The 22,861-nt window shown below is 40.9% G+C and overlaps 1 protein-coding gene across 1 annotated transcript; it reads left to right on the forward strand.

The window, feature by feature from the left end:
• LOC109845976 (cytochrome P450 CYP736A12-like) lies at positions 19,522-22,192 on the forward strand. The gene is made up of 3 exons (XM_020415201.1): positions 19,522-20,202; positions 21,426-21,515; positions 21,586-22,192. Exons 1-3 carry the CDS (start codon positions 19,522-19,524, stop codon positions 22,099-22,101), a joined length of 1,287 nt encoding a protein of 428 aa, XP_020270790.1. The 3' UTR covers positions 22,102-22,192.

Below are 22,861 nucleotides of genomic sequence, written 5' to 3' on the forward strand. Positions count from 1 at the left end.
GAGGGTTCTAGCCTCTTGGCTATTTAAACAAGAAAATAAAATCTAACTACAAGCATGTAAATAAATCTAAGCTACTAAGCAATAAGAAAAGAAATAAAAGAGAAAATAAGAAAAACAAACCTCCAAATTAATCTTCATATTCATCTTCATCATCCAACAAAAAGAAGAAAAAGTTAAAGTGGTGAAAAATTTCTTTTACTAATTGTAACAAAAAGTTACAAATTTGGAAGGTCTTCTCAATTAAGAGTAACCCTCTTTTCCAAAAGGAGATAAAAAAATTTTCACTCCTTCAACCCCTCACTCTCTATTCCTATTTATAGTAAACATCAGTGAATAAGAGCTCTTGGATTGAAATCTTATCCAAACTAAGCAAGTTTCAGCCTTTGATGTGTAATTGTCAGCCCGTAGGTATCGATACTAGCATCGATGCTGGTATCGATTCGGGTATCAATGCTAGTATCGATTCGGGTATCAATGCTGGCATCGATAAACTTATGCCTCCTTTTGCAATCCGCTGATTTCCTCTTTCTTTTAGCTTTGGCTTTGGGCTTTTGGACTTGGGCTTGGGCTCTTTCATGTATTTGCATATATTCTTTATTAATTCATGGGCTTTGTTGATAGAAGAGATATTGGGCTTTTTATTTTTGATTAACTTGTAATTAAAGATAAAAATAATTATTAGTGACATATTTATTCATATAAAATAGATAATGACGGTATAAAATTATAATAAAATGTGATTATCAGATAGCTCCTTCAGAAAATTCTTTATCCACAAGAGCTCCTTGCTGACTTCTATAGCAGCGATCTACTCAGCTTCTATGGTGGATAGAGCGATACACTTTTGTAGCTTTGATTGTCATGATACGACTCCCCTTGCAAAGGTAGATAAGTATCCTGATGTGGACTTTCTTTTGTCCAAGTCACCTGCCATATCAGAATCAGTGTAGCCTTCCAAGATAGGTTTTTCATCTCCAAAACATAAAGAATATTTAGAGGTTCCTCTAAGATATCTTAGGATCCACTTTACTGCTTCCTAATGTTCTTTATCAGGATTGGCAAGATAACGACTTACCGCTCCAACTGCATGTGCTATGTCGGGTCTTGTACAAACCATGGAGTACATAAAACTTTCGACGGTCGAGGCAAATGGAATGCTCTTCATCTCTTCCTTCTCCTTCTTACTTGAAGGGCTTTGTTGTGTACTTAGCTTAAAATGAGCTGCTAGCGGTGCGCTGACTGGCTTAGAGTTCAACATATTGAACCTCTCCAGAACACGTTTAATGTATCTTTCTTGTGATAGCCACAACTTTCAAACACTTCTCTCTCGAGAAATCTTCATTCCTAATATGTGTTGGTGCTACTCCTAAGTCATTCATGTAAAAGGACTTGCTCAGCTCTTTCTTCAACCTATTAATTTTAGACCTATCTTTTCCAACAATAAGCATATCATCAATATATAGAGAGAGAATAATAAAATCATCATCCGAGAACTTTTGGACATAAACATAATGATCTGTAGGTGTTCTTTTGTACCTATTGATGTCTGATAACACACAGTCAAGGGGGGGTTTCCGCCGTGGGAGGCAGTCCTGATCTCCACGCTGATGGCGAAGAGGGAGAGGATGTAAGGTGGGGATAACTCCTCCTCCGAATTTATGCCCGATCCTTGGACTAGAATTCCTAATCTTTCTGCGCAAACAAGAAGAAGAAAACCGTAAGAGGACGGGGACCGGTTCCCCCGTGGTAACTCCGATGGTCAAGTCAGCTGATGAGCTTGAGTGTGGTTTAAGGGAAGATCCGAGGATCATTGAGATCCTAGTATTCATTACTCCTATTGAGTTTTTAGAGGAAGACATGACCTTTTAGAATTGTTCATAGTTTAAGAAAAAGGTTCATAAGTCTTCGGAAGCTTATAAATAATCCCGAGCGACGTTGAAAAAACATCCTACGTTAAGAGAACCCTTCTTCCTGTTGTTTCTCCCCTTTTCCTTAGAGATTTTGGCCATGGCTCTTCCTCGGAATGACCACGAGAGGAAACTCAAAGCTTTATATTTGTCTTGCTCTTGAGTGATAGTGGATGAGGCAATGTGGTTGCATGATGAGTATGATATTCCGTGCACAATAACCTTAGGAGCACCAGATAACATTACCCTTGTGCATATGCATGACGAGGGTCGGGTGCCTCTCTATCTGGCACATCTGCAATGTGGATTGCACCTACCATTGTACCATTTTATTAGGGAGGTGTTTGCCACTTTGGGGGTTTTTCCCTGTTAATTTCATCCACACGCTATTTGCATCTTGATGGCGTTTATGGATGCTTGCTTCGAGGTGGAAGTGGTGCCCAGCATCAATTTGTTTGGGCACGTGGTTAGTGTGGGGTCCTCTAAGGGGGAGCCCCACTATTTTTTCCTCTATCAGGGAGATTTCGTCTAGATGCTGACTTTTTAGAGTTGGATGAAGAATGGAGGAGGTTCTTTATATGGGTGTTTGGCGTCGATAATATATTATCTTGCTTGGGTTGGCCTGAAGTGTAGGAGATTGTGTTGGAGCCGAGGGCTCTTAGTGATCTAGAGGCCAGAGATCTTAAGAAGCTCCGGTATCGCCTCGGTCTTCAGGAGTCCAGAGCTTTGAACGGAGAAGAATTCCCAAAGGCAAAAGGGTCCCTCTTAGTTTTCGCCGACTCTGAAGCGACAACCCTTCCTCCACCAATGGAGGTTTGTAAAAGAAGGGATGACTCGGAGGGGCCGAGCTCTTCCAAGAGGTCTCTCAAGAGAAGGAGGGGAGACTCTGAGGCTGACGGAGGGAATTCAGATTTGTCAGCTAATGGGTAGATCGAAATAAACAACGATACCGCCGTCTTGGAAATCCTATTGCTGGATCCGGCTCATCTCATGACCCTTAGGAGGGAGCTTTAAGGATCTCTCCCTTTTTTTTGTAAGCCCTGTTGGGCTTTTTGTAAGAAATATTTTTGAATGAGAAATGGCTTCTCCTTTCCTTGGCTGTTGAAAGCTAAAATTGATTGATAAAATAGTTGCTCATGTTATAGTTATAGTGCTGCATTCTTTTCAGGAATAATATCGGTCTTTGTAGATCTAATGACACCCGTGGGGTACGTGTCGATGTCTTCATTTCATCAGTTAGGTCGAGAAGTAATTATAGAGGTCGACCTTGGGGCTTTGCTTTAGACTTATCCAGGTAAAGAGATAAGGACTTGATATCCGACTAAGAAGTCGTTGTGCCCTGGGCTTACCCTGATGAGGAGCCAAGGTATTGACCAAGATGGTCGATGAGAGCAGACGGAATCAAACTATATGTTGTGCCTTATACTTACCTTTAAGAAGAGCCAAGGGCTTTATGCCGACTAAGGAGTCGTTGTGCCTTAGGCTTATCCTGATGAGGAGCTAAGGTCTTGACCATGATGGTCGATGAGAGCAGACTGAATTGAACCATATGTTGTGCCTTGGGCTTACCTTTAAGAAGAGCTAAGGGCTTTGTGCCGACTAAGGAGTCGTTGTGCCTTGGGCTTACCCTGATGAGGAGCCAAGGTCTTGACCATGATGGTCGATGAGAGCAGACGGAATCAAACCATATGTTATGTCTTAGGCTTATCTTTAAGAAGAGCCAAGAGCTTTGTGCCGACTGAAGAGTCGTTGTGCCTTGGGCTTACCCTGATAAGAAGCCAAGGTCTTTGTTGCCGACTAAGGAGTTGTTGTGCCTTGGGCTTACCCTGATGAGTAGCCAAGGTCTTGACCATGATGGTCGATGAGAGAAGACAGAATCAAACCATATGTTGTGTCGTTGGCTTACCTTTAAGAAAAGCCAAGGACTTTGTGCCAACTTAGGAGTCGTTGTGCCTTGGGCATACCATGATGAGGAGCCAAGGTCTTTATTGCTGACTAAGGAGTCGTTGTGTCTTAGGCTTACCCTGGTGAGGAGCCAAGGTCTTGACCATGATGGTCAATGAGAGCAGACGAAATCGAAAAATATGTTGTGCCCTGGGCTTACCTTTAAGAAGAGCCAAGGGCTTTGTGCCGACTGAGGAGTCGTTGTAACTTAGGCTTACCTTGATGAGAAGCTAAAGTCTTAACCATGATGGTCGATGAGAGCAGACAGAATCAAACCATATGTTGTGCCTTGGGCTTACCTTTAAGAAGAGCAAAGGGCTTTGTGCCGAATGAGGAGTCATTGTGCCTTGGGCTTACCTTGATGAGGTGCCGAGGTCTTGACCATGATGGTCAATGAGAGCAGATAGAATCGAACTATATGTTGTGCCTTGGGCTTACCTTTAATAAGAGCCAAGAGATTTATGCCGACTGAGGAGTCGTTATGCCTTGAGCTTACCCTAATGAGGATCCAAGGTCTTTGTTGCCAACTAAGGAGTCGTTGTACCTTAGGCTTATCCTAATGAGGTGCCAAGGTCTTGGCCATGATGGTCAATGAGAGCAGACAAAATTGAACCATATGTTGTGCCTTGGGCTTACCTTTAAGAAGAGCCAAGGGCTTTGTGCCGACTGAGGAGTCGTTGTACCTTGGGCTTACCCTGATGAGGAGCCAAGGTCTTGACCATGATGGTCGATAAGAGCAGACGGAATCAAACCCTTGGGCTTACCCTGATGAGGAGCCAAGGTCTTGACCATGATGGTCGATAAGAGCAGACGGAATCAAACCATATGTTGTGCCTTGGTCTTACCTTTAAGAAGAGCCAAGGGCTTTGTGCCTACTAAGGAGTCATTTTGCCTTGGACTTACCCTTATGAGGAGCCAAGGTCTTTATTGCCGACTAAGGAGTCATTGTGCCTTAGGCTTATCGTGATGAGAAGCTAAGGTCTTAACTACGATGGTCGATGGGAGCAGACGGAATTGAACCATATGTTGTGCTTTGGGCTTACCTTTAAGAAGAGCCAAGGGCTTTGTGCCGACTAAGAAGTCGTTATGCCTTGGGCTTACCCTGATGAGGAGCCGAGGTCTTAACCATGATGGTCGATGAGAGCAGATGGAATCGAACCATATGTTGTACCTTGTGCTTACCTTTAAGAAGAACCAAGAGCTTTGTGCCAACTGAGAAGTCGTTGTGCCTTGGGCTTACCCTGATGAGGAGCCAATGTCTTTGTTGCCAACTAAGAAGTCGTTGCGCCTTGGAGCTACCCTGATGAGGAGCCAAGATCTTGACCATGATGATCGATGAGAGTAGACGGAATCGAACTATAAGTTGTGCCTTGGGCTTACCTTTAAGAAGAGCCAAGGGCTTTGTGCCAACTGAGGAGTCATTGTGCCATTAAGAAGAGCCAAGGGCTAATCCTGATTAGGAGCCAAGGTCTTGACCATGATGGTCAATGAGAGCAGACAGAATAAAACCATACGTTATGCCAAGAGCTTTGTGCCGACTGGGGAGTCGTTGTGCCTTGGGCTTACCCTAATGAGGAGCCAAGGTCTTTAAGAAGAACTAAGAGCTTTGTGCCGACTAAGGGGTCGTTGTGCCTTGGGCTTACCCTGATGAGGAGTCAAGATCTTTATTTCCGACTAAGGAGTCATTGTGCCTTGGGGTTACCCTGATGAGGGGCCAAGGTCTTGACCATGATGGTCGATGCGAGCAGACGGAATCGATCCATATGTTGTGCCTTGGGCTTACCTTTAAGAAGAGCCAAGGGCTTTGTGCCGACTGAGGAGTTGTTGTGCCTTGGGCTTACCCTGATAAGGAGCTAATGTCTTGACTATGATAGTCGATAAGAGAAGACGGAATAAAATCATATGTTATGCCTTGGGCTTACCTTTAAGAAGAGCCAAGGGCTTTGTGCCGATTGAGGAGTCGTTGTGCCTTGGACTTACCCTGATGAGGAGCCAAGGTCTTTGTTGCCGACTAAGGAGTCGTTGTGCCTTAGGCTTACCGTGATGAAGAGCTAAGGTCTTGACCATGATGTAACCATATGTTGTGTCTTAGGCTTACCTTTAAGAAGAGCCAAGGGCTTTGTGCCGAGTAAGGAGTCGTTGTGCCTTGGGCTTACCCTGATGAGGAGCCAATGTCTTTGTTACCGACTAAGGAATCGTTGTGCCTTGGGCTTACCCTGATGAGGATCCATGGTCTTGACCATGATGGTCGATGAGAGCAGATGGAATCGAACCATATGGTATACCTTGGGCTTACCTTTAAGAAGAGCCAATGGCTTTGTGCCGACTGAGGAGTCATTATGCCTTGGGCTTACCCTGATGAGGAGCCAAGGTCTTGACCATAATGGTCGATGAGAGCAGACATAATCAAAACATATGTTGTGCCTTAAGCTTACCTTTATGAAGAGCCAAGGGCTTTGTGCCGACTGAGGAGTTGTTGTGCCTTGGGCTTACCCTGTTGAGGAGCCAAGATCTTGACCATGATGGTCGATGAGAGCAGACGGAATCGAACCATATGTTGTACATTGAAACCTTAGGGTTTGGCTAGGTTTTTGATGTCTTGTCTCTCTCTCTCTCTCTTTTTTAATTGTTGAAATTTGTACATCAAGGAGCACAACTTATTAACGTTTTTCATCTGAATGGTGTTGATTCCATATTTTCCACTCATGTACTCTTGAGGTTGCCTCTTGCAAGGGACAGGGCCACCGAGACGGATATTCCTGGGTTGTTTCGTGTCGCCTTTGAACAGACCTGTTTTGAAGAAGGTGAGTTGCCGCTTTGTTGGCTATCTTTGTTGCCAAACTGTAGAATTTTATGAATCAGATGTTGGTCTCTCTTTTGAGGGTGGGTTGTTTAGCTTTAGACGTCGCTGAGTAGTCGACATATTCGCAATCTCATCGGCCAAGACCTTTCTGAACTTGAGTCTTTGCTGAGGTCTTTGCCGGCCAACGGTGGATGTGGTCATTTTTTAACAGATCTTGCTTCACCACCGTTGGTTGCCTTGCATAGCCAACGTCCTGTTGATTGAGCTTTTTGGAGGATGGTGCTCGACAGGAGGAGGCCCAAGCAACTTTTGTGATGGGGGCTTCTTGTTGGTGAAACCCTTAGCGTCGATGTTTTTCTCCCTGGAATTTGACAAAATTATAGATTCCCCTTGGGGACTCCAGGGATAGCAATGACCGAACCATCCTGTGAATGGAGGAGCCTTCTTTTGTAGGTAGAGTGTGAGTCACAAACTTTGACCACCGGTTCTTCCTTCAACTCTGGCGGTCCTAAGCATATGTCGGAGGCCGAGGCTATTAATCTTCTTGAGAAGACCAGCTGGTGAGCCCTCGAGTTTTTTCACAATCTTACCTTTGGTGAGGAATGACTCTCCTTTGAAGGTGGTGATGGTCCGAGGATCCTGCCACAGACCTAATTGTTGCTCCTTGTTTGTGTGAGCCGTCGTTGATGGGAGCTTAAGCGATACTGGATCTGATCATAACCCTCGCTAGAGGCGGGGTTCTATTTTGCGATCCAACCCCAGGCCTTTTGGCTGTCCAGGGGGTGGAATTTTATCTGTGGTGGTGATAGGGAGCATGTGCTTCATTTTCAAGCCAGACAAATACCATAGTGGTGTGTCTTCACTAGGAGGGCTTTCGGGGTCTCACTTGGCAAATACTCCCCAGAAAGCTGTTAGAGTCCTCGAGGGCTACGCCTATGTTGGCTCCTCATAGACATAGGTTAATCCTCCTTAGCTTGAATGATGTGATTTCAGGCTTTGTTTAGCTTGAATGGTGCGATTCCAGCAATATTTTTCAAGGCTAGACAAGATCAGGCCCCTGCTCAGATTTAGGCATGTCTTCTCAGAGAAGAGAGTGGGCCTCAAGGTGGATGCCAAACTGTTGATGTTTGATAACACACAGTCGAGGGTGGGTTTCCATCGTGGGAGGCAGTCCTGATCTCCACACTGATGGCAAAGAGTGAGAGGATGAAAGGTAGGGCCGACTCCTCCTCCGACTTTATGGCCGATCCTTGGACTGGAATTCCTGATCTTTCTGCACAAACAAAAAGAAGAAAACCGTAAAAGGGCGGGGACTGGTCCCCCTGTGGTACCTCTGACGGTCAAGTCAGCTGATGAGCTTGAGTGAGGTTTGTGAGAAGATCTGAGTATTATTGAGGTCCTAGTATTCATTACTCTTATTGAGTTTTTAGAAAAAGCCGTAACCTTTTAGAATTGTTCAGAGTTTAAGAAAAAGGTTCAGAAGTCTCCCCTGAGTTAAAAGTTCTGTCCCCCCCCCCTTTTCTTTCTCCCCTTACCTCCTTTTATAGTCCATTGACTTTGAGATTTGACCTTTGGCTTTAACTATACACAAGAGGGTGGTTGAGGGGTGAGAAGACATGTTACTGAGTCATCCTTTGGTTTACAGATGTCGGCTGGTGACTGAAAGGAAAGTCATTCGAGCACAGGAGAGGGCGTCTTAGAAATATTCCAGATTCTATAGATGAGACAGAACGGAGGATAGGCCGACTATTTAGGCCTCCTTCCATTACCAGATGGTGGCTGGAGACTGGAGGAGAAGTCATTCGAGCATAGGAGAGTATCTTAGCGATCTCTGGGAAGTGACTCGTGGGCAAAGTGAGCTGTTTCTGCACGAGGTTTGTTAGAGTTGCGATCTTGAGAGGATTGCTCAATAAATTATGGTGTTGATTGATGTATCTCTGAAGGTAGCTTAGCTGGATCTTATCCCCTTAGTAAAGACGGGTCGATTTGTTAGTCGCCTATATGATTTGTTGACCAGTTAGTTGAGTGAGCTTCTGGTCAAGTGAACTGCCGAGAAGGTGATTGAGCCAACTATTTGGGGAGTCGTCTTGACTTATAAGGGGTCGACTAATCCCGCACTTCGTGTCGGTAAAAGAGGACTCGTTTCCTCGGCGGGTCAATAGATTTGCCCTTGGATGGGCCTTTGGGCCACTAAGTTGGTTTGGACCATATGAAGTCAATCTTTCGACATCTTTATCTTTAAATGGTAAATTACCATAACAATACCCATGGTCAAACATAAAAGAATCAAACCTTTTATCCACTATCGAGGTGCCTGTTTGAGTCCGTACAAGCTCTTCTTCAATTTGCAAACCAAGTGTTCTTTATCCTTTACCTTGACTGCTCCATATAGATTTCTTCTGCCAAATCACCATGGAGGAATGTTATCTTCACATCTAACTGCTCAACTTCAAAGTCTTGAGAAATAACAAGACTAAGAATAACCCGAATAGAAGACATCTTTAAACATGAGAAAAAATTTCTTCATAGTCAACACCTTGCTTCTGACTGAAACCTTTAACCACGATGCGAGCTTTGTACTTGACTTGGCCATTTCCTTCATTCTTGATTTTGAACACCCATTTGTTTTTCAAGGCTTTTCTGTTCTTAGGTAGCTCTACCAAGTCATAAGTGTGATTCTTATGCAAAGAATCCATCTCCTCTTGCATAACTTTCTTCTACTTTGCACGAACATCATGAACTTGTCCTTCATGGAAACTTTCCGGTTCACCTGCATTTGTTACCACAGTATACTCTGAAGTAGGGTATCTAGTTGAGGGTTGTTGTTCTCTCTCCGACCGTCTCAACTAAGGTACTTGTGACTGATCCATATATGGTGGTTCTGCATGTTCATGCTCCCACTGATGAAAACCTGGGGAACCTACAATTTATTCTTCTTCTTGCACATCTTGACCATCATTATTTTCTAGCATAGGAGAAGGAAAAACAACTGGTGTAGAGATTGGATCTGGGACGATATGAGTGTTTTGTGGCTCCTCTTCTTTTTCAAAATCAGCAAGTGTTTTATCTTCACAAAAAACAACATCCATGTTCCTCACAATTTTCTTATTTTAAGAATCCCATAACATATACCCAAATTCATCATTTTCATATCCTAGTAAGATGCATGGAATAGCTTTATCATCAAGCTTTGTTCTTTTCTCCTTAGGTACATGTACAAATGCCTTGCACCCAAACACCTGCAAGTGAGAATAAGAAATATCATTTCCACTCCAAACCCTTTCAGGAATATCTCCATCCAAGGGAACTAAAAGGGACAAGTTTATCAAGTAGCACGTTGTTCGCACTGCTTCTCCCCAAAATATTTTTAGTAATTTAGCTAAGGATAGCATACTCGTTATCCTTTCCAGAATTGTGCGGTTCATCCTTTCTGAAACCCTATTGTGTTATCGTGTGTGTGGAATAGTCTTTTGGTGTCTAATGCCATAAAAAGAACAATAGCCTTCAAACATCATTGAAGTATACTCACCACTATTATCAGTGTGAATACACTTCAAGAGCTTTCCGGTTTCTCTTTCAACTTTGGTATGAAAGTCTTTGAAAACTTCAAAGACTTGATATTTGGTTTTATGACATACACCCACACCTTTCTAGATGCATCATCTATGAAGGTCACAAAGTATGAGGTACCACTAAAAGTTTTTTTATTTATAGGTCCGCATACATCCGAATAGACTAAATCCAATATGCTAGTTTCCTTTTTGTTATAATTTTTAACAAAAGCTACCCGGTGTTGTTTCTCAATCAAGCAGTGATTACAGTGAGATAGAGTTGCACCTTGCATGGATGGAAGTAGTTGTCGCCTTACAAGAGTTTGTAGCCCTTTCTCGCTCATGTGGCCAACCCGCTTGTGCCACAAATCCATAGAGGTACTTTCCACTGATCCAAGTTCATCATTCTCTAAGTGAAATTGATTCTTATAGAGAGTGTAACACTTCTTTCCTCTTTCTAATACAAGTGATCTTTTGGTAAGCTTCCAATATCCTTTACCAAAGTTGCTTGTGTATCCTTCTTCATCAAGCTTGCCGGTAGAGAGAAGATTGAGACGAAGATCGGGCATAAATCTAACATCTTTTAGAACCACCTTTGTTCCAAGGTTAGTAGTAACATAAATATTTCCAATGACAAATATTTGAGAAGAGTTTTTGTTACCTATTTTTACCATTCTAAGATTACCTTCACGAAGCGCAGTAAAGTAGACCTTCCTAGGAGTAGCATGGTAGGAGGCACCAGAATCAATCACCCATTCCGAGTCTTGGCAAGTGAGATTTGTACAATCTTCTTCACATGTTGAGAAAAATACAATTTCATTGTTACTGACAACGGCTGCAGTTTTATTCATTTTTTTTTGTTTTTCATTGGTCTTTCCTTCCTTTTGTTCTCGCTTGAGCTTATGTGTGACGCCCCTGTTTTTACACATGGCTGTAGTCCAAGATAAATCTAGAGATGTCAAACCTGACATGCACCTACATTGTGCGTAAACACGTTTTACCAATCACAGTAATATCCTCTAGTGGAAACGAATAAAAGTGCAGGTACAAAATAGGCATAATAAGGAAATATAAACAATAGACATAATATGAAACGAGATATCTCGTAAATAAAAATCATATCTCAACTGAAATACATCTGATATCTGAATAATAAAAATGTCTCAACATGAATCAACTGAAAATTGTACTACGGCATACTGCCTTTACAATATGAAAATAAAACTCTAATATCCGAATGAAATCATAAAGATCTACTGTGGAGTCTCTAAAACTCATGTGACAGTGACTATGCATGAACTCCATCATCCTGCGGCTCTCTGTACCTCTGTACCACCTGAAAGAAAAGAAAACAACAACAAAAATAACAATAAGAGCGTTAGAATGCTACAGTAAGGTTACCTCCATCCGTCCCTAGGGGAAGGGCTGTTAGATGGAGTGGAGGCTCTATCTATTAAGCATAGTCTATCTAGATTTATTTCCCCCGTATCTAAGTGGAATTAATATTTAAAAACCTACAACCCGAGACGTAGTACGTCGAGTGAAATAATCCAAACAAGAAAACCCTCATGTATATACCATATATCTTAAATTATAGATATCTAAACATTAATACCGAACTAAGAGTAAGCAATCTAAATGAAATCAACAATTAGAAACCCACAACATGAGACTGGTATGTCGAGCGAAATAATCCAAACAAGAAAACCCTCATGTATATACCATATGTCTCAAATTGTGAATCGCTAATCATCGATTCCAACTAATAAAATAAAAAGAGCACTACAGAAAATAAAGCATCAATATATTATATCTTCCATAGTCACTTGGAAGATAAAATAAATATCAGCATCATAGTTCTGGCGAACTATCAGTAGTAAAAGTACTTAGGTCATATATCTTAGTAGTGAGTCATATGCATAACTGGCATCCGCCATGGACTCAGGCAATCAAGAAATCATTACCATGCAAATCCTTGTAAGTTATGATTCATCACAGTATCATGCAGGACGGACTACCAAGTCGGCATCCTAACTATGTACTCGGCTCATTAGTCTCATCGCAACTTAGTGAGTAACATGAGTGCGGGAAGGACTACTAAATAGGCATCCTGCAAATACTGCTCACGAGCCTCATCACATCCTAGTGCTGGACGGACTGTTAGATCAAGCCTCCTAAAATCTAACTCAATGGTCTGTACAATAAGCATATCAACACACTACCCCACGTAGTACTGAGCTGTGCTCATCAACGATATCCAAACCCGTGAGTAAACAATCTCTAATTCAAATATAATCAGACCAAAACTCGTCATAATCCTCTTCAGGATACCCGTGTGTGTGCAATGACACTGCACTTGTGAATTCATGAATGTACGTGTACAAAAGTGCGGCTCGAATCCCTCGAACGCGTCTCAAAATATTGCAAAAGCAAACTGGAAACAATCTGGAAAAATGCCCGTAAGTCGACTTATGCCTACCATAAGTTGACTTATAGCAAGTCGACTTAGTCGAGTTCTAGATTGATGTTTCAAAGTTTTCTGTGATATTTCTCAAATAAAAACTCATTCTAACCAACATGTAATATAGGAAACATGTTATAAACATCTAAAACTAATTAATAGAGATCAGATTACATGATTTAACTCTTGGAGTAAAAGCTAATTGGGATAAACTTCATAAATAACCAAAATTCTCAAATTTTCTCATATATTACCAACATGGTTATTCAGCATGATGAATTATAAATATGAACAGAAGCATAAAAATCTGTTTAAACATGTTTAGACTATTTAGGAATCACAGGCCTAAGGTTTATGCATGATTAATTTACATTAAAAGATAATTAGGCATCAAGCTAAGGTTAACACATGAGTTAAGCATGTTTAAAAGATTTAAAATAAAAATACATGAAACCCTAATGATCATGATCTTGATATTGTCATAAACAGTAAGAAAATATTACTGACATAGCATTGGTTTAAGTTTCAACATCAAAAATCTAATTTTTAACACCATGGGTTAAGATTAAACATAAAAGCACATATTAAACATCTAAAATGTAAAACCCCGATAATTTGAATAGTATGTGATAAATAATAAAAAATATGTTATATAGTGATAAATAACATATGTTGATGTTTGAGTATACTAGAAGTTGATTTGAGATCAATTCAATATATATGTGTGGATATATGAGTGCAAATGCACAAAACATGCATGAAGAAGAAATCTGGAAAATAATGATCAGTTATGAGTTTATATATTTTTCACTCTGATATAGTTAGAATCTAGGAAAACTCAAAAGACAAAAGTTGTAGGTCTCTTCATCATCTTTCTAACAAATCTTAGATCACCTCATTCTGAGATCGGATGTGAATATTACAGCCAAAATACGGAAGACTTTTTCCCAAACAGACTGATTTGAGTCTTAGTAGTCGACTACTATATTAGTAGTCGACTAATTGGGCTAATTTCTAGTTTTCTTATGGGTTTCGGGTAGGTTTTGATTTATATTCGAACCTAGGTTTAACCCTAAGTATATAAACATGTTTAGACCCTTTTTCCTGAGATTTTTCACGTGAATTACCAACCACTACCTCCCCTCAAACCCTAGAGCTTGTTCTTGGCGTTCTCGAAGAGATTCGGGGAAAATCGTCGAGCAGAGGGTGAGATCGCATACTTTTGAGAGAGGAGGGATCTTGCACATGTGTTCAGAGGCTCGACACGACTTTTCAGGCAAAATCACTTGCATCCAAACCCACACCCTTAATTAATGAATGATCTAAGAAGTTTAAATCGATGTTGCACATGTTTAGATCTTAATCAAATGTGAAAAAGTTTAGAATTTTGATATTAGCGGTAAACAAATATTAGATCTATATGGTGTTATTGCTGTTTATGATAGAAACTTGATCATGATCACTAGGATTATTTCTAATTTTGTTTTTAACATATAAATCTTGCTTAGGAGATTGTTTAAACCCTAGTTCGACTTTTATTTGAGGCTTCTTGTTAATTAATCATGCTAAAACCCTAGGTTGGTGATGCCTAAAAGATATAAAAATGTTTATATGAAATTTAACATCTCTTCATGAGTAGTTTCTATCATGTGCGGATAAATCATGTGATTTACATATGAGCTAAATGAGGAAAATGGTTAATTAGGTGGTTAAACCCTAATTTGAAGGATTTAAATATTTAGTATCATGTTTCAGATAGCTATGTTGTATAAAAACAAGTTCAAGCATTCGTTTTAGATTTATGGTATGTGAAATCGATAATTAATGTTTGTGCACGGATGTGTGCATGTTTCTGCTTAGTAGTCGACTACTAAGAGTAGTAGTCGACTACTAATGTCCAGTTTGATTTTATAGAATTTGTCTGATTACAGAGTAGTCAACTAGTGTACAATGTAGTCGACTACTAATATTGATTCAAGTTTTACAGAGTCTGGATGGACTCAGTGTAGTCGACTACTAAGGTTAGTAGTCAACTACTAAGACTTTTTCCTAAACTTTTTGTTGTATTATTTTGAGATGCGATCGCGGGGTTCAAGTCGCATGATAGTATACGTATAGACATGAATATACACGAATAGTGCCGTGGCACACACATGAGTATCCCAAAGGAGATTTGACAAGTGTTGAATGGTTTCACTTGAGTTGGAGTAGTTTAAACATATGTCAGATATCGTTAATGGGCTCAGCTCAGTACTATATGAGATAGTGTGTCGATATGCCAGATTTATATAGTTTATACGTATGTCGGATATCGTTAATGGGCTCAGCTTAGTACTATATGAGATAATGCGTCGATATACTAGATTTATTTAGTTTATACATATGTCAGATATCGTTAATGGACTCAGCTCAGTGCTATATGAGATAGTGTGTCGATATGCCAGATTTATATAGTTTATACATGTGATAAATATCGTTGATGGGCTCAGCTTAGTATTATGTGGGGGGTAGTGCATCAATATTTTATTTGTATATGTCATTGAGTCGGGTTTGGATGCTTTGTCTAGCAGTCCATTCCGCACGAGGGTGTGATAAGGCTTGTGAGCCGTCATCTAGGATACCTATATGGTAGGTCGTCCCGTACTCATGTTATGCATTAAGATCATGATGAGACTAATGATCCGTGTACATTGTTTTAGTATATCTACGGGGTATTCAGTGTTGCATGATAATGCGATGAAATCAAATCTTGCAAAGAGTTGAAATGAAACGATTATTTGATAGTCTGAGTTTTAGTGGATAACAAAAGTGTTTATGTCACTCTGCTGAATATATATATATATATATATATATGACCAAGAATACCTTACTCTTGTGAGTACATGAGAATTATATGTTGATGTCCATTATAGTATTTTATTTTCTACTGATGTTTCTTTCCATAGTTCGGTATTGATATTTAGGTATCTACAGTCTGAGACATATGATATATACATGAGAGTTTCCTTGTTTGGATTATTTTGCTCGACGAACTACGTCTCGTGTTGTAGATTTCTAAGTATTAATACCATTAGATATGGGAAAAATTATATAGGTAGACTCTGCTTAATAGATAGAGCATCCACTACATCTAACAGTCCTTTCCCTGGGGGCAGATGGATGTGATCTTGCTTTAGAGCTCTGACACTTTTGTTGTTGCTATTTTTGTTTTAAATTTCTTTTCAGGCAGTTCAGAGCTTCAGAGAGCCACAGGTTGACTGTCTTCCAGCATAGTCATCGTCGTTCAGTTTTAGTAGTGAGACTCCACTATGTTAACTTTCATATTCAGACATTAGAGTTTATTTTTTTATTGTAAAGGTTGTGAGCCTTAGTACGATTCCTATTTAGTTTGTGATGAGATATTTTTCTTTCAGTCATCAGATGTATTTCAGACTTGTCGGTTGAGACATGAGTTCATTTATGAGATTTATCTTTTAATATCATGTCTACTATGTTTACTATCTTCTTTTTGCCTGTATTGTATCTGCACTTTATTGTTGATTTTGCTAGAGGATATTACTGTGATTGGTAAAATATGTTATTACATGGTGTGGGTGCATGGCAGGTTTGACATCTCTGGGTTCACCTTGGACTGCAGCCATGTGTGAAAACAGGGGCATCACAATTGGTATCAGAGCTCTAGTTCCAGTATCCTTAGGATCATCCTGTATCGAGTTGTGGAGCTAGAATAGAGTTTCTTAGGATTCATATATAAAGTCCGCTATGAATTCCTAGAATGAGTGAGGACGATATATGCGTATATCTCAAAATTTTAAATTTTTTTTACAACTATTTTATGTTGATTTAAAGTATTTACGTGAATACTATGTGATTGAATACGTATTGTGATATGTTATATATATATATATAATTACTATGACAATTAAGCTCTCCCCTTGATGTTATAAATGTCAGGACAAGGATGTGGTCTATATATATATATATATATTTGTGATCTTAATTACTATGACAATTAAGCTCTCCCCTTGATGTTATAAATGTCAGGACAAGGATGTGGTCGAGGAAAAACGAGTGGCGTATCCGTTTCCACCACAAGTTGTACTAGTCGTGCCAAAGAGGCAATACCAATGATTACACCATTACCATAACCAGCTGTGGATAGAGCCGAGGAGCAGGAGGCTTGGATCTATAAGATAAGAAAGACATCAGACACTGAGAGCATCATAGTTTTAGAGCACACCAGATTCATGTGCAACCTATAAATGGAAGAAATATATGAAAATTTTTTAACATTGACTCAGTACCAGAGCAAAAATTATATGTATTCAGCGTATAGGATATCACCAGGGGAATATCACCGGAGGATATCATTTATAAGATTTATCTTTCTACATCATGTCTACTGTGTTTACTATCTTCTTTTTGTCTGTATTGTACCTGTACTTTATTATTGATTTTACTAGAGGATATTACTGTGATTGGTAAAACATGTTATTGCACGATGTGGGTGCATGGCATGTTTGACATCTCTGGGTTCACCTTGGACTGCAACCATGTGTAAAAATAGGGGTGTCACATAAAACTAGTTATTTAACTACGAGGATGGATTTGGACAAAGATAATCTTGCCTCAGGTCACTGTTGATCTTTCCAACACGTGTGCAAGATCGATCTCTTCCTTTGCTAAAAAAACAGATCTCGCCTTCCTCTCGACGAATCCTTCACCAAACTCTTCCAAAAACTCAAATACTTAGGCTAGGGTTTGAGAGGAGGGGTGACTACTATATTCTCATGAAAAAGTGCAGCAAAAAAAAGTTTAAAAGAGTATATATAAGCCTGGGACCGAAACAAAATGGATATGACCCAAAAACCGAAAGAAGTCTGAAAAACAGCTCGTAAGTCGACTTAGGGCTCTGACAAGTCGACTTATAGTAAGTCAACTCATAAGTCGACTTATCATGAATTTACACATATTTTTTTTGATTTCGTGTGTTTTTGTGCATGTTTCTCTCCTCCACTCACATATATACATTGAATTAATATCAAATCAATTCCTGGCATACTCAAACATCAAAATATGTTATTTATCACCATATTACATATTTTATTATTATTTATTATATAATATCAAATTCACGGGGTTTTGTATTGCGGCATTCCCGTTTTATGTATCCATTCTTCCCGCAGTGATAGCAACTAATGTCTTTTCTAGTCTTTGATTTTCCTCTTTACTTGTCTCGATTATGAGATTGTCGATATTTGCTCCTCCCCCTGTTTTTGGTAACAAGAGCATGAGAATGGGAGGATCCAGATGACTTTCTTCATATTTCTTCATTCAAGAGGCTGCTTGTAACTTGGTTCATGGATACAACTCCGTCAGGTGCGGAGTTGCTAAGAGACACCACCAGCGTTTCCCAACTATCTGGTAACGAGCTAAGCAAAAGAGGGCTTGAAGCTCATCTTCCAACACCATCTTAATGACTACAAGTTAATTTCTAATACTTTGAATTTCATTCAAATGTTCAGATATAGAATCACCTTCCTTGATCTTGAGATTGACAAGCTTGCAAATCAAGATAGCTTTGTTGCCGACGGTCTTTCTTTCGCAAAGATCTTCAAGTTTCTTCCACAAGTAGTTCGCCGAAGTATCATTTGACACATGATAGAATACAATGTCATCCACCCATTACCGAATGGTGCCGATGGTTTTTCGGTCGAGCTTCTTCCAATCATCCGCCGTCATGGACTCTGGCTTGGAGGATTCACCTTTAATTGGCTCATAGAGGCTCTTGCAATATAGAAGATCCATCTTCTTTGCCTTCCATATCATCCAATTTTAGCCATTCAAACTGATCATTCGAATGCTGCCGATGGGAATCTCTATCTCAACACAAGAAGATTAGCAACCTTGCTCTAATACCACTGTTGGCAAATAAACAAGACAATAAGACCTTTCCCGTCTTTGTGATGAGATGAGAACAAAAAAAAAAGAGAAACAACAAAGAAAAAAATTGCACACACACACAAGATTTACTGAGGTTCAGCTCAATTTGAGCCTATGTCCTTACCCGCCACTTCTTCACCGTTTCCACTATAATCAAATGAAAGCTTACAAAGGGTCTTCTCTCAAATTGGTATAACTTAACTTGAGGATCACTTTCTCTTAAACTCACTTGAGAATTACAGGTTGTATGTGGTTCTTTTTCTTGCTTCTTGTTGTCAACCTTCACCATCTCCCCTCTATTTATAGGAAGGATATGTTTCTTGGGTACACTACATTCGTTGCATGGAGAAGTCCAAAAGACCAGTCCTTCCTTCTCCCAATGCATGGAGAAAGACAATCTATCAATGCATGCAGAATATGAATAGGTAACCAACTTTCAAGAGCTTCAATACACCTTAGAATTTCTAAGGATCAAATTCATATTAATTTATCATGGGGATGAACCTGTTCCCATCAGCAAGTGACAGCGAGGTAACAACAAAAAACCCCGTGAAAATTGCTGCGGACAAATATAAGCGAGATAAATTTCTATGCTTTTTATTTTCTACATTTAAGTTTTCCAATCGAAATCAAATTATATCATTGAATAGTAGATCTTTGACAAATTAAGTCCCTATCCCATACAGGAGATCGAAGGTCAGCTCGTGGGAGTTCCCACAACGTGGACATCTACCTACTCAACATCCTCATCAGACTCCGTCTGAAGCCTGCTGCTCTATATGTACGTCACGTTAGCTCACCCTCATCGCTCTAACGACATGCAGCTATAAATACATGTGACTGTGCCTAAAGCTAGGACACAGCAATATAAATCATTCAGCGACCCAAACCCCACACTACGTAGGCACAAAAATGTTTCCCTCCCTCTGTCTCCTCCTCGCCCTCCTCCTCGCCGGAGCCCTCTTCCTCTCTCGTCGACGCAGGTCTCCGCCTCTCCCCCCGGGCCCCACCGGCCTCCCCACCGCCTACGGCCTCAAGGGCTTCGCCTTCACCCCCTACGGCGACTACTGGCGCCGCGTCCGCAAGCTCTGCATCACCCACATCCTCAGCGGCCCAAAGATCGCCTCCCAGCGGGCGGTGCGGACAGAGGAGATCGACCGGTTCGTCCAGACCCTGGCGGCCGCGAGCGAGACGCGGTCGGCGGTGAATTTGCAGACGCTCCTGTGGGACCTGGTGCATGATGTGGTGTCGAGAACGATCGTGGGGAGGAGGTACGAGGCTGGGGATGAGGAGGGGGATAAGTTCAGGGCGTGCACTAAGGAGCTTATGGCTTTGCTCGGGTGTTTCAATGTTAATGACTTCATTCCGCTGCTTAAGCCATTCGACGTGCAGGGGTACAGCAAGAGGTTGCATAAGCTGCACCTTGAGTTCGACGAGTTGCTGGAAAAGATTGTGGACGAGCATCAGAAGGCCGAGAAGAAGGGGGAAGGGGAGATGAAGGATTTCGTGGATGTTTTGTTGGAGTTGATGGAGACTGAAGGGGAGGCTGATGGGGTCACGTTTGATCGCCTCACCGTCAAGGCCGTCGTGTTCGTAAGTACAATAATTAATTTTAACCATCCATCATGCATCACCAATCGCTTGCTCTGGTACCATCTTCAACATCACGCATATATATGAAATTTATTTATAATTAATAAAAAAATCTTGTACGCTAGGGAAGTAATGTTCCAAACCGTACGAACTGAAGGAAGTTGAAACCTCCAAATTGTTCTCGTGCTCTCTTTTAATGTCTCAAGTAGGAAAATCTCCAGTTGCGAGAAATTTCGAGTAGTTGACTTCATAGATTGATATTAATGGCCTTTTGACCGTAGTTGAGATCCTGTCTCTCGTGTTGGTTGGTCCCCACACTACTATATAGCCTTTCCTATGCATATTCCTATTAAAACGAAAGTTCTTGGATTTGCATTTTGACTTTATTTATTAATTCGGAGTGACTTTGTCAAGTCATTTAAAGTCATTTAGGGGCTGTTTGGTTCGTTTCCTAGATATAGGGAAATGTATTTCTATGTACAAAAACACAAGTTTTGAGTTTTCCAAATTTTTTCAAGAAATAGATTGTTTCGCTTTGGTTCGCACAAAAAAATAGTGAGAAACTAATGTATTTATTTTTCTTGTGTTTGGTTCGCATGGAAAAAAAGGGAAAACTTTTGTTTATATGGCAAAAAGCCGACGTGGCTGAAGTTTTCGTCGATTTCACGAGGTTGAGGAAGGAATTGGGGGAGAGAAAAAAATCTGATGTGGCGGTGATTTTCACCGAGTTTCCTTTCTTCAACCCTAGCGAACCAAAGATGGGAAAAAAAACCGACGGAAAACTTATATCCTACGTGGCCACGAAAAATCTGATGTGGAGGCGGTGTAAAACTTTTCCACCGAGTTAAAAAACGAACCAAACAGCCCCTTAAAACTAGGTTCAGACCGATCCAGTTCTATTTTAAATCAATTTTAGTTTGGATCATGACAGGGGTGATCCAACTTAAAACCGGTTTAGTGGTTACTATTTGGTTTGGGTCAAAATTGGCCCAATTTTTTGCCAAACAGAAAACAACTTAAAACTTGGTTAGGTTCAGTCTCGATCAGACTTTAAAGAGTTGACCCCATTTATTAGGTCTTATACCTGGGGAGAAGACAAAGTTGAATAAAGGTAGATAAATAAATGGACCTAAAAACAAAAAGGCCTTGTTTTTAACAATATCGTACATCATTGCGTTTCATCTGGTGCTCATTTACTTTCTCCTCCTGTTCATTTACCAAAGGACATGCTAGAGGCTTCCATGGACACAATGCGCATACCAGCCGAATGGGCCCTAGCTGAGCTCATCAAGCACCCACGGATCATGCGAAAGGCCCAAAAGGCGCATACCAGCCGAATGGGCCCTAGCTGAGCTCATCAAGCACCCACGGATCATGCGAAAGGCCCAAAAGGAACTCGAAACCGTCGTCGGCCTCCACCGAAAAGTCGAAGAAACTGACTTACCGAAACTCGAATACCTGCACATGGTCCTGAAGGAGACCCTGAGGTTCCACCCCCTCTCAGGATTCATGTTCCACCATGGAACCGAAGAATGCGTCATCAACGGGTATCGCATACCGAAGGGTGCCAACGTGATGATCAGTCTGTGGTCGATAGGCAGAGACCCTGCAGTGTGGGATAACCCAGAGGAGTTCAGGCCTGAGAGGTTCATCGATAACAACATCGAGTTCAGGGGAGACTTTCGACTGCTTTCGTTTGGGTCGGGACGGAGAATGTGCGCAGGGATGCAGCTTGCTTTGATTTGGACTCCGTTGATAATAGCTCAGATGATTCATTGCTTTGATTGGGAGCTTCCTGATGGAGTACTGAATTTGGATATGAAAGAAGCTTATGGATTCACTCTGCCACGAGCTGATCCGTTGAAGGCTATACCCAGGAAACGTCTGTTGAATATGTAATCGGAAACGGTCTATGAAGTTTGTAATAGTTTGCAATAAGGGCCAAGTTTATAATAAGGCATGAAATTTATGACCACAATTAGTGGTGTAATGGTGATTAGTCTTTTTAACCCCAAACACGGGACCGCCTCATGGGACAACTGACGTAGAAGATCTAGTTGGAAAATTTTAATGAGCTGGAGAAATAAATCAGCGAAGATAAGAATGATGAGGAAAGGGCATTTTAGTAACGAACTATCTTCTCATCTAAAGAAGGCAAGTAACCATTGTTATCCCAAAAAATAATAATAATAATAATAATAACTCCAACAGCCATGGATCCCGAATTCCTGTGCGCAAACCCAAAGGCAAAGCTTCTCATCCGGCGACCGGCCGAGAATTCATCACTTGTCGACAAGTTCAGCAAGGTCTTAGCCGGATAGGGTCAAAACGCTGTAACAGATGCTCAAGGTGTGAAAACGGCGAAGGAATTGAGGAAGGAATTAAGAAAAATGTGAAGAATAAGCAAAACAGGCTTCACCACACCCTGGTGTGGTGTCTGCCATGGGTGTGGTAGAATCTGCCCTGTCTGCCATGGGTGTGGTGTCTGACATACCCTGATGTGACAGAATCTGTCCTGTTTGCCATGGGTGTGATGTGTGCCACACCAGGGTGTAGCAGACTCGTTTTTAGAATCCAAATCAGTTTGGGATTGTGTTTTGTTATAAATAGAGACACGTTTTTTAGGGTTTCTTTGGCTTTGTTTAGGCTTTGATTGGAG

The sequence above is a fragment of the Asparagus officinalis genome, chromosome 6, assembly GCF_001876935.1.
Source record: "Asparagus officinalis chromosome 6, Aspof.V1, whole genome shotgun sequence".
Taxonomy (NCBI): Eukaryota; Viridiplantae; Streptophyta; class Magnoliopsida; order Asparagales; family Asparagaceae; genus Asparagus; species Asparagus officinalis.